This window comes from Coloeus monedula (genome assembly GCF_965178545.1).
Source record: "Coloeus monedula genome assembly, chromosome: 21".
Taxonomy (NCBI): Eukaryota; Metazoa; Chordata; class Aves; order Passeriformes; family Corvidae; genus Coloeus; species Coloeus monedula.
In genome coordinates this window covers 923,628-941,752 of record NC_138801.1, presented here as the reverse complement: position 1 = coordinate 941,752, position 18,125 = coordinate 923,628, and the positions used below count along the sequence as shown (strand labels likewise).

At 43.8% G+C, this 18,125-nt stretch overlaps 1 protein-coding gene across 3 annotated transcripts; it reads left to right on the top strand.

Annotated features, from left to right (window-relative positions):
* The first annotated feature begins 329 nt into the window (after positions 1-329).
* GOLGA1 (golgin A1) lies at positions 330-18,074 on the top strand. Of its 3 annotated transcripts, none has more exons than XM_082295333.1 (23): positions 330-431; positions 791-1,098; positions 2,733-2,823; positions 4,139-4,213; positions 4,701-4,798; positions 5,297-5,329; positions 5,860-5,988; positions 6,270-6,427; positions 6,809-6,920; positions 7,044-7,139; positions 7,359-7,484; positions 8,328-8,423; positions 8,866-8,961; positions 9,214-9,366; positions 9,588-9,683; positions 10,403-10,492; positions 11,287-11,389; positions 11,662-11,819; positions 11,997-12,158; positions 12,646-12,705; positions 13,252-13,416; positions 14,297-14,383; positions 15,223-18,074. In XM_082295333.1, exons 2-23 carry the CDS (start codon positions 964-966, stop codon positions 15,301-15,303), a joined length of 2,400 nt encoding a protein of 799 aa, XP_082151459.1. In that variant the 5' UTR covers positions 330-431; positions 791-963; the 3' UTR covers positions 15,304-18,074. The 3 variants fall into 3 exon arrangements, with proteins under 3 accessions (XP_082151459.1, XP_082151460.1, XP_082151458.1); XM_082295334.1 differs by having other exon boundaries at positions 6,258-6,427; positions 11,662-11,780; XM_082295332.1 differs by having other exon boundaries at positions 6,258-6,427.
* The last annotated feature ends 51 nt before the right edge of the window (positions 18,075-18,125 follow it).

The following is an 18,125-nucleotide window of genomic DNA, read 5'->3' as shown; positions in this document are numbered from 1 at the left end:
GTCCGAGCCGTTCGCTGTCCCTGTCCCGGCCGCCGCCGCCCCGGCCCCGCCGGCGGACTGTGCTGTCAATAAACTGTGGTAAACGCTCGTAGCGAGGCGCCTGGTCCGCTCCGGGGTGGGACAGCGGGAGGGAGGAGCGGGAGAGGCGGGACCGGGGAGGAGCGGGGCTGAGGGAGGGGCGGGGCGGCAGAGGAGCGGGACTGAGGAAGGAGCCGGGCCGGGGGCGAAGCGGGAGGGGCGAGGGAGGAGCTGGGTCGGAGGGAGGAGCGGGGCTGAGGGCGGAGCTGGGTCGGAGGGAGGAGGGCCAGGAGCGGGGCCGGGGGAGGAGCGGGGCCGGCGCCGCTTCCGCCCCGCGCGGCGCTTCCGGGTCGGCGGTGCCCGGGGAAGCGGCGGCGGCCGCGGGACCGGCAAGGCCCGGCCGGGCACGGGCGGTGAGGAGCGAGGGGCCGGAGGACCGGGAGGTCAGGGGGCGGCCGGGCCGGGACCGCGGGGGAGCGGCGGTGACGGGCCCTCGATGCCTCCGGGCGGAGCAGCCGCCGCGGGCCGGGCCGGGCCGGGCCTCCCTCGCGTGTGGGTGAGGGCCGGGCTGAGGGGACCCGCCCGCTCTCCCGGCCCGGGCCCCGCCGCCGTTTGGGGCCGTTGGTTTGGGACTTTAACGGATTCTGCTCCGGGAGACCCGATTTTTTAACGTGTTGTAACAGATACGATGTTAAAAGAATTTCTACTACCTTTAAATGATTCATGCGGGTGGGATTTTTTAGTGTGGAACCCATTTCTGTTTGATTTGCAGGCACTGCCAGGCCTTGAGGGCTTTAATGGCACTAGAAATGCAGTAAACCAGTGGATGAGGCTCAGAATTAAGTCTCGGCATTTGGAAGCTTTAGACAGAGTGTCAGCGTATTAAACGTTGGAGGTCGTGGCTTTCCAAAGGATCTGGATATTTCAGGGCTGTAGAGCAGTAAAATGTTTGCCAAATTGAAGAAGAAGATCGCAGAGGAGGCAGCGGTAGCTCCCAGGCCCGGAGGAGCTGCCCGCATCCCCAGGTCTGTCAGTAAGGAATCGATCACGTCTGTGGGAGCAGACTCCGGAGACGACTTCGTGAGTTACACCTTGTTTTGAAATCTGATTTCTCTGACAGCATTTTTATTATGGTTTTGCAGACACCCATTTTAAGTGTAGTGTGCTATTTGAATACGTGCTGTGGTGTCTTTGTAAGTGTATCTCTTAAGGCATAAAGGTATCATTAGCTTGAGTGAACTTAAATATTGAAGAGAAAACATTTGTTTGACATAGAAGTTGCCAGGAGGCTTCCATTCCCGTGTAAACGTTACTTACAAAGCTGTTTCAATACAAAACATTGATAAATAGATATAAAATAGTGATTAAAGCTGTCGTTACATGTGAGATACCTCTTAGTAAAATTAATTACTGAAGCACAGAATCCTAGAGTGGTTTGGGTTGGAGGTGACCTTAAAGCTCGTCCACCCCCTGCCATGGGCAGGGACACCTTCCACTAGACCAGGTTGCTCCAAGTCCTGTTCCACCTGGCCTGGAACACATCCAGGGATGGGACAGCCACAGCTTCTGTCTTTAGAAAAGCCAGCTAGATGCTGGCCAGTTTTCATTTTACCTCTAGGCTTCCTGGTACTCTTCCTACCTGCCGAAAACATCTGTGCAGTGTTATTGCACTCAAAACTATTGTAGTTCCTCTCTTTCGTTATAAAACATTGTTTAAACAAGTGGTAAAATTCCAGGAGTGTATGGGTTAAATGAAGCCCTGGAATGCTCTGGCACCTCTGCCCTGGATGGCTGGCTGTCACATTTTTGAAAGCCTGGATTAAGGCAGTGTCACCCCACTGCTGGAGCCAGCAGGACCCAGTGCAGAGCCAGCAACGAGTCACTGTTTGCTGTCTGCAGAGTGAAGAAGTTATTTACACAGTTGAGTTTTAAATAATTTTTTTTCTGAAGCTCAGCTGAAATTTCAGTTCTGTTAAGCAGAAAGTTGGAGCTCCTAATGTTTAAATACATTTTATAGTGGAAATATATTGGTCTTGTGTTTTTCTGAGGGTTATTTTTAGCACTTAGGAAATTCTCATGTAGAAGTTCTGTTTACCATCTTGCAAGTTTGGAGAACAGAAAACAAATAATGGTGGTGACTGAAGTCTTGAGTGGTTTTCAGAAAACCTCCAAGAATTAGTTGTTTTATCAATATTCATTTAACTGCTCTTGCTATTGATTTTTGTGGAGCAAAAACCACCAGAGGACTCATAAGTCAGTTATACAGCAGATCTTGCACAGACAGATTGCTGTATCAGGGCTTCAGCGAGCTTATCCCACCTGAAAAGCATTACTGCTTCTTTTCTAATTACTTTGATTTTCACGACTTTTGCTTTGACCTTTCCTGGTGCCTGTGCTGTAGAGCCCGATTTCCTCCCCCTCAGTCATTCCATTCCCCCATCTCCTCAGTGACAGTTTGGACAAACAGTTCCCAGCACCAGCTCCTTCCCAGGCATTGTGCTCTGGGGAGCAGGCAGCCTGGCACTATTAAGCCCTTGCTGGTTTTCTCCTTCAGCACTTTTTACACTTTCTGCTGTGCTAGTATGATTTTCCCCTTTATGTGAAAAACAAGAGCTGTTCCTAAGCAGGAGAGTGGTTATTATCCCAGATTTAATGTATGGTAGGATTGCTTTTTCTAAATTTTGTAAGTTACAGAGTGTTGCTTTTCTCCCAAGGCTTCTGATGGAAGCAGCTCCAGAGAGGATCTTTCATCCCAGTTGTTCAGAAGAAATGAACAGATAAGAAAACTGGAGGTGAAACTGTCTGGTATGTGCCCTGATACATATAAAACTTGTTACTTCAGGAAATGTTTTCCTTTGAATTTACATGGTCTAATTTGTTAAAAATACATGGCGTTAGGGTCTTTTGAAAACTTGATTTGTAGCAAGCCTGTTGATTGACAGCAAGGGAGGGAGCATCCAGTATGGTTATTTTTTTACAAAGGCAACTGGCTCTTTGCTGATTTCAGCGCTACATTGTGCGATTCCTTGGAACAGCTGGGATCGCTTTCTGTCCCACGTTTCAAACAGCGTCTGTCCCCACCTGTGTGGAATGGTTTGTTCCTCATAGGGTCTGAGCATTCTGATGTTGACAGTAACACAGTGCCATCCTCAAAGAACTGAGCTTGAAAATGAGGAAACATAAAACAGTCCTGAGGCTTTTTTCTTTCTAATTCCTTCTTCTGTGAAGCTGTAGTGAAGGCTGTCACTGCTCTCCATCCCTGTTGTAGGGAGGGGACCAGAGACTGGGCTGAACTGTGTTACACTGCTGCTTCCCAAAGCTCATGGGAGCCCTTGGAAAATAAGGAAAAGTTACAGCCAGATCAGGATTATTTTAATTTATTCTGGAGATTTATCAGGCTTCTGTTCAGTTCAAGAAAATATAGGGTTCAAAATTATTTCACATCAAATTTGAAAGGCCCAAGTGCTCATCTTCTTGCACATGGTAAACTTAAAAGTGCTGGCTGGGGCTTAACACAAGAGAGGGAGGCTCTTGAGTGTCAGGAGTCTCATGCAGGCAACCACCCAGTGAGTAAATCCTCTTTTCCATCGTACAGGAACTTCTTCAGGGTGTGTGTACTTGTTTTAGTTTTTATTCCCTGCCTCCTATGTCAGTTCTGCTGAGTGAGGATGGGGGCAGTGCTGTAGGACTGGAACAACGAGTAAATGGATGCAATGGCCATGAATAAACCCTTCCTTGCACCCTCCAGTGCCAGAACCTTTCCTGAACAGAGTTAAATATATCACTGTTCTGGGATGAAGTAAAAAGGGAGGGACAGTTGTTCATTCTCTGGTTCTGCCCTTGTCTGTGTGACTGACACCCCTGGGACAGGCCCTTCTGTTTGTGCCAACCCTGTGGACAGGAACTATTTGCTTGTTCATTGTTGTGATCACCCAAGTTTTCTTCAGCAGGAATGATTTTCTGATTGAGAAAATCATTGTCATTTGCCACTCATCCTTTTTTCTTTTTTTTTTTTTTTTTTTTTTTTTTTTTTTTTTTTTTTTTTTTTTTTGTTACCGTAAAAATGTCCTTCCCCAATGTCTGTCCATTCCTGGTCTGTTCTTCTCCCTCCTCACACAAGATTATGCTGATCAGATCCGAAATCTGCAGAAGATAAAAGAGAAGCTTGAAAATGCATTAGAAAAGCATCAGGATTGTACGTATTTTTCTTTTTTCCTTTTTGTTTAGTTAAGTTGAAAATTGCTGTGGTTGGAAGGAAAGGGGTTTGGTGTACAGGTGTGCTAATGATTTCCTTTCAAACTGTGCACCTCTGTACTGTGAAGAATTAGAACACGAGTTGTTACCTTATTTACAGCATAAAAAGCAGCAGCAGTGTGTTTAACAAAGTTGTTATTATACTCCTCCTGCCAAATTTGGGGCTAACATGCAGGAAAGGCCTTTTGGAAACCCCCAGCTTTGTTCTGATCCAGCAAGGAGCAGTATTCCTGTCTGCTGTTAGCTTCGGCTCCTGGCCAGCATGCAAGCAGCGTGAGGGAATGAGCGGCACAGCGTTAGTGCTGCAGTCAAGATGGGGCTAATTACTTGCAGAAGAAGCTCTTTAAAGTTATAAATAACTTAGAGAAAAGTGAGAAGCAATTTTAAAAGATGAGTTTTTAATATAGCTGGTGGTTCTCTGTTGATAGCCTCCATGAGGAAGTTTCAGGAGCAGAATGAAGCTCACCAGGCCAGTCGAGCCAAGATGGCTGAAGGAATGGCTTTGGCCTTGGAAAAAAAGGACAAGGTAACAGAGCGTGAGCAGGACTTTTGACTCCCATGACCCTGATGATTTAAGCAGGTGTTGCTATTAATTAAAATAATTGTTCAGCACTGTGTGAGCATGCCAGCGCCAAGGGAAGGGAGGGAGTGCTGAGCTCAGTGCCAGGAATGGTGCAGGACTTGTCACTGCCTGGACTGTTCCAACTGGTTTTCACAAGAGTCCACAAAAATTCCTAATGAAAGGTTAAGCTTGTGTTTTGATAAGATTCAATGTTGTCACATTTATTTTACTTGCATAAAGCTTATGTATTCAGGTAGCATGAATGATTCCTCAGCCTTTATCTATTCAAGCACTGGCTGTTACTATACTGCTGCTGATTATTTTTTTAATCATTACCAAAGCTTAGTATCTGCTAACAATAAAAATGCTTTTTATTTCTTTTAACCATAATTGTTGTCCTTGAAAATCTTCAAATGGATTTTTATATCTTTTTTCTCCTTTCTTTCTTTCTTTCTTGTTCAGGAGTGGATGGAAAAACTTGGTCAAGTTGAAAAGGTAATTAACCTTGGATGTTTTTCTTGGGGGGTGTACTGTGTCTCTGTGTGTGTTTTGCAAACACCATCCTGCACACTTCCAACTCTATCAGAACTCGACTCTGTTTGGCCTTTTTTATTATTTGATCCTTGTTCAGTGGGAGAGGCAAATCATTTGCTTTTGTTACTGGCTCAAATGCTTGGGGAGGCCTTTCCAGAATTATTTTTCAGTGGGGAAGTAAAGAATGATGGGTTGTGATGGGCAAGTTGTCCTTCTGTAAGGTGGAACATTGTCCATATTTAAGAGTTCAGTTCAGATGGTCACTGGTGGCATTGTAATGAATTCAGATTTCTTTTTACATATTTTTGAAGTTTGGTAATTTGCCCTGTGATATGAAGCTGAAAGGATTTCTAGTTCTGTATGGAGCACCATCAGGAGCTGTATGGCTGCAAGACAAGATTTCTTTCCCAGAGAGTTTACCTAAACCCCCATTGACTTGACATGAGCATACAGATATTCTTTGATTTCTTTCACTTTTGTTCATTTATCAGGAAAAAAAAATGCTTCAAACACAGTTACAAGAAATGAGGGAGCAGAGTTTGAACCTTTTCCAAAAACGAGATGAAATCGATGAACTGGAGGGCTTTCAGCAGCAGGAAATTGCCAAAGTTAAACACATGGTAAGAATATTTTAAACTTTTCAGTTCCTAAAATTTTTACTAGGATATCAAGTTAGTGGTAGCCCTGCATTAATTTTTTTAGCCTTTATGCTTGTACACAGATTTGGTTGGTGTCAAGATCCTAACAGTGGGTACTGAATACAATATTACATAGTTTATTATCTCACTTAATTCAGCCCATAACTTAGTAAAACAGGCAAGCTTCAATGAAAAGGTTAATCAGTATTACTGGTCATCTGTAATGCCAAAGACAATTTTCTAATATTTAGCTTTTGAAAAAGGAAGAGTCTCTGAGCAGAACAGAGCAGGAGCTCGAGGCGCACGCTCAAGAGCTGACCCACGCTAAAGCAGAGCTGCAGGAGGCGAGGAGCGAGTCCTCGAGCCTGAGGAAGGATCTCCAGGACTTGCAGCAGCAGTTCTCGGAGCTGGAGGCTCGGAGGTATGGAGCTGGTGTTTCAGAGGAGCAGTGGATGTGTTTCCCCTGTGGTTTTACTTCATGCTTAGTTCTGTCTCTTTGGAAGAGTTTATATATGTAGTGAATTGACTGAATTTTTGCCTCTGCTATGGTCATGGGGATGTAAATGCCAAGCCAATGATAGTAATACTTTTTCTGTAAATTACTTCCTTTTTTCGTAGTTTGAATGCTTAACTATCACTTTTTTTTGGAAAATGTATAATCAAGCAGTGATTGGTGGTGGCTGGTTTTAGGACAAGAAAATTTTGTTGATGCTTAGTCCATTTTCATAAGCAGCAGAATTATCTGCTAAAGATTATTTTTCTGGAACAGTATGTCACTTGTTTTTATTCTCTTTCTGTGAAGAGATGAACTAATGACAGCTGAGACAAACGCAGAAAATAAGATCACTGCTCTGGAGTTAAGAGAACAGGAGCTACAAACTGTCATTCAGCAGCTTTCTGTAGACTTGCAAAATGTAAGTTTGAGCCAAGTGAGATTTGATTCAAAGAGCTCCATGTCTGCAGAAGTTAGATTAGATATCAGTTATGTGGTGTTGGAAATTTAAGTTTCAAAGTAAGTAATTTCTCAAAATGTTTAGGCTCGAGCGGCTGGTTCTGGTTGTGAGAAGAGACTGGAAGTGTTACAAGTGGAGCATGAATCTCTGAAGGTGGAATATGAGCAACAGAAGCAAAAGGTGAAGCGCTTTCGCACGCGTGTGCTGTAGGTGGTGTAAAGGTGCACGTTTGGGTAATGTACACCTTTGTGTAGTTGGAAGTTTGGCATCTGGAAAGTGTCCTAGGATCATATTTCAAATAGGACTTTCCTTTCTGATGGCATTTCCGAAAGTCAAACAACAACAGATTAGCTGAAAGCTTCATTACAAAAAAGATTCTGTGATTTCTCATTCTCACAGATGACTTTTGAATTTGCTGAGAGAGATAAACTTACTGAACAGCTGCAGGAAAAGGTGTCTTCCCTGGAAAAAAAGCTAGAAAGAAATCTCTCAGGAGATGAACATGTGCAGGAGCTGCTCAAAGAGGTAATTACACAGTTACAGGCTGTTTAGAAGTACAATATTAGTGAGTTGTTTCTTTTGGGGTATTTTAGGTCATACATTACTTCTCACCCATGGAAAGAATAGCTGCTGATGTCATACAGGCACATTTGTCCTGTCAGTGTGTTTTGGCACACTGTGCTGGGCAGAACATGTGGCTGGCTACGCTGAGCCTGCTTGTGTGGATCCTGCACAGATGTCTTGTGTTGGCCTTTCTGCATTGTCCATTTGGGCATTGCATCTGACTGCTTAGAAGGAAAAGAGCAGCTTTCTAGCATCCCCACAAGAGGTGGAACAAATAGGGTTTTTTTTTGATTAATCCTTACAAGAACAGGGAATGCTTTTCCTTGTTCTTTGGCAAGGCAGTGGGGCAGGGAGGGGAACTGTTTGCACATAGGTGTGCAAACAGAATGTTGTATGCTGAAAACCTCAGCCTTGTAGTGCTAAACAACAGCTGAAAACAGAAACTTAGCTGTGGTTAATCCCCTTTCTCTCATTACTTCTTGATCTCTTTCTCAAGCACTGATGTTCCGGCTCAGAATTAGCCTGGAGCAATGTCTTCCCAGCTGGGTCTTGGGGAGACAAGGGAATGTTTGCTCTTCCCTGGTCAGGGTGCCTGCAGTCACATCACCTCAGTGTTTCTGTGATGAAAGGACTTGGCTTAGTAAGCTCAAGCCAGTTTAAAGTCCATCTAGAGATACTAAAACATTCTGTCCCATTTTAGTTTGACCTTATTAATGAAATAAAAAGGAAAATTTTAACTACACCCCCCCAACTTAAGTTTTTGTCCATCTTTCCTCCTGTTCTTCACCTCAATGTAATCTTCAGAAAGCTGCTCTTGAGCAGAGGCTGGAGGAGAGCAGGCAGCAGGTACTGACAGACAGGACACGGCACAGCGGGGCTGTGAACCAGTTGGAAACACAGGTGAGTAGTTTTTAATTTCACTACAGATTCCCACTGTTTTCATCCTCTATGTCCTGTTCCTCCTCCCCTCATTGCACTCCCAGGCAAAGGTAAGACTGCACATTTAGTTGGATTTGGTCTTGAAAGGAGAATAATTGATCCATGTCTCTGGGCATCTCCCCACTTTTGTGGATGGAGGAGGGCCTAGAGATGAAGGTAGAGGTTTTGTGCAGATCCTGCCTGGACTAAGAAACAAATAACTCAAGTGCAAGCATTGCTGGGGTAGTGCTGTGGTGAAGAGTTTCTAAAACCAGCATGTGTCAAATAGACAGCCTCTCTCATCTCTGTGATTTCAGGGATTTAATATTTACCTTCTTCTCCTGGGCCACTCTGTATTATGCACATATTTTTTAGTAACATAGATGCCAGTGGATAAGGAGTTCAATTCATGGTGTTATTTTAGAATAAAGAACTGGAACAGAAACTACAGATTGCAACAGAAACATTGAAAAAGAGCAAAGAAGCAGCTGCTGAGCAGGATCTGAAGATCCAGAAGCTGGTGAGTATCCTGCATGTTTCACTGACCATTAACAGATCAGTCTTCAGCATCCCCAGAGACAATCAGTTCTCTATTTTGTTCCTCAAGTGTTTTCTTGCTGTTTGTCTCCTGAACTCCTGTCTGTGAGTACATGACACTGCTGCCAAAGGAATAATGTTCCTCAGTTTAAGAGTGTCTCATGGAATGGTGTCTGATCTTGTCAGAATGTCAAAATACCATTTTATTAATGTGGTTTTCTTTATGTCTCTTAAGCAAACTGCTCTAGAAGATGAAAGAAATCACCTGCAGCAACAGATTTTAAGTGAGAAACATCAGTATGATCAGAAAGTTACTGGGCTGGAGTCTCAGATTGCTGCTCTTGAAAAAGCTTGGGAATCGGATAAAACAACAACTCAGCACAGGATTGTAAGTACAGAAACTGTCTGGTGGGCTGTGAGAGTCTTCACAACATGATTTTAACACAGCTTATGGACCTTGCTTGTTGTTCTTATTCAGTGCTCCTGGCATTATAATAGAAGATCTCATACTTTGAGGAACTAAATATGAGCAAAGTATTAGATGTGTTTAATTGTTTAAACAAAGCATTAGAATAATTGTACTGCATATTTAAACACTTTATTTTACAGAGCCAATTGGAAGAAGAAAATGAAAATCTCAAGGGAAGCAAAGAAGGGTATGAGAGTTCTTTAAAACAACAGGAGTCTGAACTGAACAGGCTAAAGGTAAGGGCTGAACTGGGTGCTGGCACTGGCTTGGGACAGAGCTGAGGCTGGGGAACAGTAAACAGCACAGTGGGTTACTTTCAGTGCTTGGAGGTCTGTTACATTCAGGTTGCAGGTACTTGGAGCTGTAAATCATCTCTGGTACTCAGCAGAAATGTGTTTGAGAAGCATTACAAAGGGTTGATCCTTTTCTGAACCAGAATGCTTGGGTCTGCCTAAATCAGGCAGAAATAATACATTCCCATATTGTCAGGCATGTGAAGAGCTTGGAAATCCTGTTAGCAGTGGTGAATACAGAATGGTTCAACATCAAATTCCACTCACAGTGTTCAAACCAAAATGTTAAAAACTTAAATTAGTCGGGTGTTTACAGTTTATCCAATTTTGACTGTAATTTTAGATGGTTGAAATTTTTTCTGTAGCTACTCCTGGATGCCCAATTGGAATAAAGATCTGTTGTAGCAAGGAGCTACTTCTTTGTAATAGAGACTTCAAGCTGAAAGATCTTGCAAGCATTGGGTTTGTTTGGGTTCTTACATCAGTTTTGTGTTGCTCTTGCATATGCAGAGAGCAGCAGTCAGTAAAACAAACCTAACTCATTTGGAAATTGGTGTGTCAGAGCACTGATAAATGTAGTCCTAATAGATTTGGGGTTAAAGATGAGAGACTGACTTGATTCAGTTGTCTCACATAACCTCTCAATTACTTCTGGTTTGCAGAATGAGATGAGCAGCAGAGAAACTGTCAGTGTGGAAATTGCCAAAGCCCTGGAAGAAGCACGGAAACAGAGAGAGGAATTACAACAGCAGGTTGGTTAATAATGACTATTCTAAAATGTATCTGAGACATCCTGACCTTTCAAAGAGCAGACTAGGTCTGGATTTATTTATCCCAACATTCAAGACAATTGATCAGAATCCTATCCACAGCATGTGAGACAGCAGTGGTTGCCTCAGTAAACTTGACTGTTTCAGAGCCCTGTAATCTGTGAGGTGTTACTGTCCCAGTGTGCCAGCCATCAGGAGCCTCTGACATTTGGCAGCTTCTTTTAAAGAAACCTGTTTGTTCTGGGTTGTTCCTTTCAGTGCCTGTGTCACATCTGGATTCATCTGGAGCACAGCAGTTGTAAATTTGTACATTTCCTCATAGGGAGGAGCTTGTATCCAGTACCAAATGTCAGTTCTAGGTAGCCTTGTTTTGCTCTTCCTGTGTAAGAAGTGGTGGATAGTGTGAGCTTGTGTTTGCTTAAAGTAGGAACTGTCAACTGAGCAAGTTTGACTGGAGTTAGTCCCATCTTTTGGGTTCTTTATTCTTCTGGGACTGCTGTAGATCTGTGCTTGCTGGGCCAGCTCTGTGTAGAAGGGGTTTAAGGCCATCTCCTGTTTTGCTCAGGGGCTTTTGCAGGTGCCACATGCTGCCTGTGACAATCTGATGGTGGCACAGAAGCCAAGTGGGGTTTAGCTCTTCCAGCATTACCTTCAGTGCTTGTTACTGAGGGCAGCATTGTGGAGGTGATGCCTCTGAAGGATGTTGGAATCTTTCAACACCCTCTTCCTGTTTTATATCTTTAATGACTTCGGTTCATTGTTTGTCTGCTTTGAAGGTTTCACATCTGAATGCCCTAATAAAGGAGAAAGACCAGCTGATAGATGAAAAATGTGGTCTGCTGCTAAAACAGAAAGAAGAACTGAACCAACTCAGTCAAGGTTAGACCAGATGAGTCTACTGTATCCCAGACAGCTTTAACTTTAAGTACAGTCTCTAGTTCTGGCCTTGCCTGGTAGATTGTAATTTTTCTAGGTTTCTCTTCTATATTTAATCTCTCAGAATTTTCAAAATGGTTTCTTGTTCACTACCAATTGGACAGTCTCTCGTGTCTGTCTCTCCCCTGGCTTTCTGTCTTCATGACAGACAAAATGGATGAGAAACTCCCATCTGATGTGGAACACTGATACTAAGCAGGTCTCTCCTTTCCCAGACCATGAAGCTGCCTTGCTGCAGGTGCATCAGTTACAGTTGGACATAGAAGCAAGTCAGAGCCAAGCAGTGGAGAAAGAGGAAACGGCAAGAAAGGAAATTGATGAGCTGAAGCTTCAGGTACAGGAGTGCCTGTTAGCCAGAGAGCATGAGAAAACTGTGAGTGCTGTTGCAAATCCATTCTGTCAGACTTCCCAGAAAAAGAGGGAGGTGTGCAGGAGACCCCCAGTTCTGTCTTGCCTGGACAACCAAAAAGAAGTCTGGCTTTCCCCCTGGGGAGTGTTCTTGGGCTGAAAATGTCATGATATCTCTTCACTTCACTGTTTATTTTTACAGGTTTTAGAACTGGAGGAGTCGACGAGAGCCTTGAACAATGAGCATTTCCCTTCTCCAGAAAACTCTGTGGTGGAACAGAACGGAGAGGTGGCAGCTGCAGATGTCATTCAACTTCAGAAGGATAACAGAGAGCTGGAACAGCAAATTGCTGAGAAAAACAAGGTGAACAGAAACACCTGGTAGTCTTTCCCCTCTTAATTAGGAAGCCAAGTAACTGGTGCTGCCCCTGCTGCAGCCTTAAAAGGACAGGCCTGTCCAATTTGAATCCAGTATGCTGTGAATAAATGCTTTTCTCTGGATCATACAAGGATCTACCAACAATGAATAAAAGCTGCAGCAAGAGCTGCATGAATCCTGATGTATTTTGGCAGAAGGATGCACCAAATGATACTATTTACAGCTTTCCTGCAGAGCCCTTTTGTGCAAATTCAGTTCAGTTCCACGGCGCTGTCACATGAAAGCCCAAGTGTCCTGTCACATGCCTGCTGCTGTGTGCAGCTGGCAAGGCAAGGCTTTCAGGTTACTTCTTCACAGCTGTCAGTGTTGGTTAATTATTATTTCATTCAGTACTTGTTTATCATGGGTTTTTCCAGCTATCTGGGGGTCCTGACAATGGATACTGTTAAACTCTCCTTTTCTGTGCTTACAGATGATAAAGCAGCTTCAGCAAAGAATGACAGAACTCAAGAAAACTCTCCAGAAAGAGCTGGTAAGGGTTGTGTGTTTTCAGTCTCTTCAGATGGCACTTGCTGGCAGGTACTTGCACTGTCATTCCAAAAGCTTGACTGCTAACTCCCCTTTCAACTCTGCAATGGTTTATCTCGCCAAGAAAAAAAATCTTTTAAAAACCCCAAAAAACAGAGGTTTTAAAATTGTTATTTTTGCTCTGATGTTGAAAATTGTTCTGAAGAAAGCCCACATTTGAAAGGCTCAGGGCAGGTTAGTGATAGGAAAAATTACCGAGGGATAGCTTCCACCATGGAGCCAGTTCCAAGCTGGTTTGGGAAATGTACACAGAACACTGACATCAACCAGCTCCTGTCCTGCAGTGCAGGGAGAGCTGGAGACACTTTTCTGCTGTGACCCCATGAAGGATGAGAAGCTGTTGATGTCCAGTTTGTATCAGTTGTGAATACAACCCTCTTTAGATATCCTGAACCCAGATCCCTCCCAGTGTCACGCTGACAGAGTCTGCAATGTACTTCTCTTTTTCCTCTGTGGGTTTGTTTTTTGGTTTGTTTTTTTTTTTTTGTAGAAAATAAGGCCTGACAGTGAGGTACCTGAGCTACGTGCAAATTCTGAAGTGCCTAATGTTTCTGTGACTGTCACCAACAACTCTGATTTGAATGACTCGAGGGAGATAAACTTTGAGTACCTTAAACATGTTGTACTAAAGTTCATGTCCTGCAGGGAATCTGAGGTAAAGGTGTCACCTTCTCTTTCTACATCTGTCTTTCTCTAGAAATTGCCACCTGTCACCTGCTAAGGACACTTTATGCCAATTCCATAATTTTACAATTAAAAAGTGTACAGTGGGGGATAATGAAACAAAATAGCTAACAGCAACATGTTTGGAAGTGCAGACTACTTTGAACTACATGAAAGGGACATTGAAGTTTTTAGGAGGTAGTTACATCTGGGTGTTTAAGATCTGCATCTACAAGAGATTCCCTCTGCACTGCTCTGAAGAGCATATGGAGTATGTAATTAGAATGGCTGTACATTTAAGAAAGAGAAAAAACCAAGAAAAAGACATAAACCACTCGCTGTTGGTCTGTAAGAGGTAATTCCATGTGCATTTGGAACTCCTTCCTGTTCTCTTGTGTTAAATTAGTCATGCCAACAAAACACTTAATTGCAAGTCAGTGGGTAAGGTCAAAAAATAACTGTACAACTCCATGGTATCCGAGTGCTGACTGTCACTCACTGCCCTGTGTGCCCCAGTGAGTGCGAGAGCACTGTGGACTTAGTGTGCCTCAGTGTGTATTTGGAATGACAAGAATCTCTCTTGCCTTGTGCTGGTTTGAGCCACTTTTCAAAGCAGCAGCCAGGCTGCTTCTCTACTCTGACTAACCAGGCTCCCACTTGTCTTCTTTCTCCAAAACAATTTTTAAAGAACAGAAAGCCAGGAAACACAGAAGTAAGATACAGGCCATCCTAGTCCATTAAAACTGGGAATAATGGGAGGCTGCTGGGCTGCTGAAGTCTGTGACAGACCTGCAGGACTCTGTGCTGCACTGTAGTCATGAGTGTAGAGCCCAAGAGCATCATAAGCAACACAACTCTCTGGTTTCTTTCAGGCATTCCATCTCATTAAAGCTGTGTCTGTGTTACTGAATTTTTCACAAGAGGAAGAAAACATGCTCAAAGAAACTTTAGAGTACAAGGTAAGGGTTCTATGCCATATGTAGTCTCTAATGGGACTCCCAGGAGACAGTGAAAATTCCTAGATGCTGGGAGATTAGGAAAAGTGTCTTTTTTCCAAATGTTAGCTACAATAATAAATGTCATGTATTATTAAAATGTTAGCTGATCACATGCATAGGGGCCAGGAATTGTACATTTCAGTGAGGGAAATAGCAGCTTTCTGGTACTCAGAGGAGTTAGCACACAGCTTTCTCAGTGGACTTGATCTGTGGGGAGAAGCTGGAAGCTCCTTGCCCAAACAGAGTCCGTGTTTAACAGCAGGAGTCTAATTCTGGGTTTGTCCTTTTGACATTGGGCTCAGACACCAAGATCTGTGTCTCCTTTCCATGGGCTAAAATGAGATCTGCATGGCCCCGGCTGTGTGGTGGTTAGGGAATGTTGAACAGTGAGTGCTGCCTCAGCTCCAGATCCTGTATCATCCCTGCCCACCCAGGGAGTTGGGATGTTCAGTCTGCAGATGAAGAGATTTCCTCACCATCTGGTTCAGGGAACACTCTAATGCTACATTGACTAAAGGCACCGTGTTTGAATGACTGTAGAGTTCTAATTTGAAATTATTTTAAAGGACTATATGTAAGTATAATCTTCAGTAATTTTCACCTGTGGGAAGTGGGTGCTGTTCCTTCCAGATTTGATTGTGTGAAGCTGCCTCCACTTCAGTCTGGAGTCTGCAGCATTCTGATTTATAAATAGGTCTTTCCATCAAATGATGAGAACATGGCTGTGTACCGTATTATTTCTTTTTCACATCTTAGAAGTGTGAACCTTGTGTGATGTGTGTCGTGCTGTTGTGTCCTAGATGTCCTGGTTTGGGTCAAAGCCATCTCCCAAAGGCAGCATCCGGCCGTCTATCTCGAGCCCAAGGACTCTGTGGCCTTAAGGGACCCTGAAGGTGGCAGGCAGTATCCAGGCACTTCTTTCTGTGAAAAGAATGCTGAACACACTGCTCCAGGTGTGTCTTAATCACTGTCATTGCAGTATTTTGTACAAGAACTTCTGGCTCTGTTTACAAAACTAATACTGTGCAAGGAGACATTTTCACTACAGACTGCAACAGCTCTGGGCTGGATTCAGGGACCACCTCGGTGTCTGTGATGGGAGCAGCTCCTTGTGTTCATCACTCCTGGGTTCTTGGCACCAGAGGGTTCTGAGGACCTTGCTGACAGCACTGCTGCCAGTTCATTCTCTTGGGATGGTGATTCTCGCTGCTGTTCCAGGGTGCTGGAGTCCAGTAACTCTGGGCACAGAAAAGCTGCTTGTCTGGCTGTGGGAAGCCAGCAATGAAAAATGTGTTGGCAGAACTGTGTTGAGAGTGGGATGGTTTGCAAAGCCTTTCACAGGATAGGAGCAGGAGCTTTAACCAAAAAAGAACTCTGCCTTGCCTTCTAATACTGACATAACTAATGGTTGGCATTTTTTTCATATCACTGTGTAATTTAAGGTGCATTTATCCTGGCCTGCAGTCCTCAAGGCTGCATGTTGATGATTATTTAATTTGAGAGCACAACTTTAGAGTTGTCTGATTTTACTTTTCTTAAAGAAAAATATTTAAAATGGTCTTAATTATAGTACCTAATCCTCAGTCGCCTTTACAACTAATCTATTAGCCTGTTCCATGGGTTGTTAGCAGTGGGAAAAGGGGTAGGAAACCATTTAAAATTTTTAAAGCTGAGTTCCAGGTATTGTAAATCCACACTAAAAAATACCTTTTATTTAAAAAAAAATAAAATAAAAATCTAGTGACAAAGGGTGAAGAATGCTGGTACTAAACATTTTGGTTTATTTTTTTTCTTCCAAGTCTGCTAGCAACAAATCCTCGTAACCAGGATCTGCCCCTTTGGTTGTGGTTTTCTGTACTTCCAATATTGATGCTTAAAAACTGTTACGAATATGTTAACTGTGTCCTGATTATTACAGTAAAAGAAATGCTGCTCCTGAGGGGTTTGAGGGCAAAATTCAACTCTTAGTGAACAAGTCACAGTTCCAGGAGCTTGTTTTCCTAATACAATAAGGAAAGGGGACCAAAGTGGCACTTCCCTCCCTGGAAGCACAATTTTGCCCACAGTTATTAACACCACTGCAAAATCTGGATCCAAATGGGAAGCAGCACTAAGTCTGACTTCTTAAAAATGAGACGTATTTCCAAAAATTTATACATGTATGGAATTCAGTGAACAGGCTGCAGTTCTGGGAATTCTCTTAAAAGTAAGTTCATACTTCAGTTAAATGTATTCAGGATAATTCAGACTTTGTCTAGTGGAGATCCAGTCACTGTTGAGGTGTTTATCTTGGTTGACAGGCCTCTGACTGACCTTGGAGGGGCTGGAGGTGCAGCAGGGGAGCTGCTCCTGCTTCCATGCACACCTGTGCTGGGCCCAAGGTGAAACCTCCCTCAGGTGAGGTCAGTAGGCAGGAGGTGAATGTGCTGATCCAGAGAATCCAGACCCTGCTGCTCTCCCAGACAGCCCCACCCCAGACACAGGTACTCCCAGGAGCTGTTACTGGGCACAGGTGCTACTCCTCAGCTTAGAGCCAGCCTGGATTTGTCAGAAGTTAAGAAAACCAACAGAATTTTTTTGGTACACTAAAGCTTGTCCAGACAGTCTTTAGTAACTGGATTCACGGCACTTCCAGACAGGTTAGAGCATGGAAGGGTTCAGCTCTGCTCTACTGTGAAAATAGACAATCAAAAAGTACATTTATTTCAATTGTTTCTCTACTGAGATACAGCAGGGTGGAATAACCTGTTGGTTCTGGGAAGATTTTATTCTCTGAGATCTTTTCCTTTCTGATGTCCCTTTGCCCAGCCCTGTTTCTGTGGGAGCAGGGGTCAGGACTCCCTCACCCCCACTGATCCCTGCTGAATGACTATTGGGTTTATGCTGATCCTGGCTTCAAATCTTACTGCTGAACAGTAAGGACAGCAGGACAGGCAGCCTGGAACGGAGTGACAAAGTAAAATCTTATGTTACATATTCACTAATGACTTCAGTTTCAGATCCCAAAGCTCATACAGGATCAACTTACCATAAACTAGTTCTTAAGTGTTGAATTTTCGTTAGATATCAGAGCAAGACTGGTGTGTATACATGTATTAAACAGCTAATGCACTTTCCCTTGTCTCAGAACAGTGGTTATACATAATCCTTTCTATCACCATTGGATTTCTTTCCTTCTATGCTGTAAATATGGATTGTATGATGAAACACTATGAAATTTGTGGTGCAATACATTTTGGATCAAACCCCTTATCTTGATTTCTTTCTTTTTATAGTTCTGGTTATCTCCCCTGGGATGCTATAGTTATTTAAAACTGACCTTTAAAGCATGACCCAAACCCCACCTTTGCCCAGGGTGAGGATGGGTGTGCCAGCTGTGCCACCAAGGTATCTCACACGGATTTGTGCCACAATGAGGTGGCACTGCTGCTTCCAAATTCTCCTCCCACCAGGAACAGCTGCTGCTGCACTTTGAGCAGCTGATGGAAGCCAGGACGGGGTGGAGCTGGGCCTCCCCAAGCAACTGCTCCTTGGTGCCAAAGGGCAGGGAGCCCTGCCTGAGCCAGAGGGACGTGTGGAGCTGCCACTGACCTGGGGACAGCCATGGATCCAGGAGTCATGTCCTGCCTGAGGCAAAGCACACAGGACACAGTTGGATTTAAGGAAAAATTCTCTAAGTAGCTGGAGTTAGGAGCAGTCATAC

Bases quoted from the DNA above. Each gene is read 5' to 3' on its own strand.
- GOLGA1 (XM_082295332.1), top strand. From the start codon at position 964: ATGTTTGCCAAATTGAAGAAGAAGATCGCAGAGGAGGCAGCGGTAGCT. The intron at 10,493-11,286 runs GTTGGTTAATAA...TCTGCTTTGAAG, and splicing joins GAGAGGAATTACAACAGCAG to GTTTCACATCTGAATGCCCT. The intron at 11,390-11,661 runs GTTAGACCAGAT...CTCCTTTCCCAG, and splicing joins ACTGAACCAACTCAGTCAAG to ACCATGAAGCTGCCTTGCTG.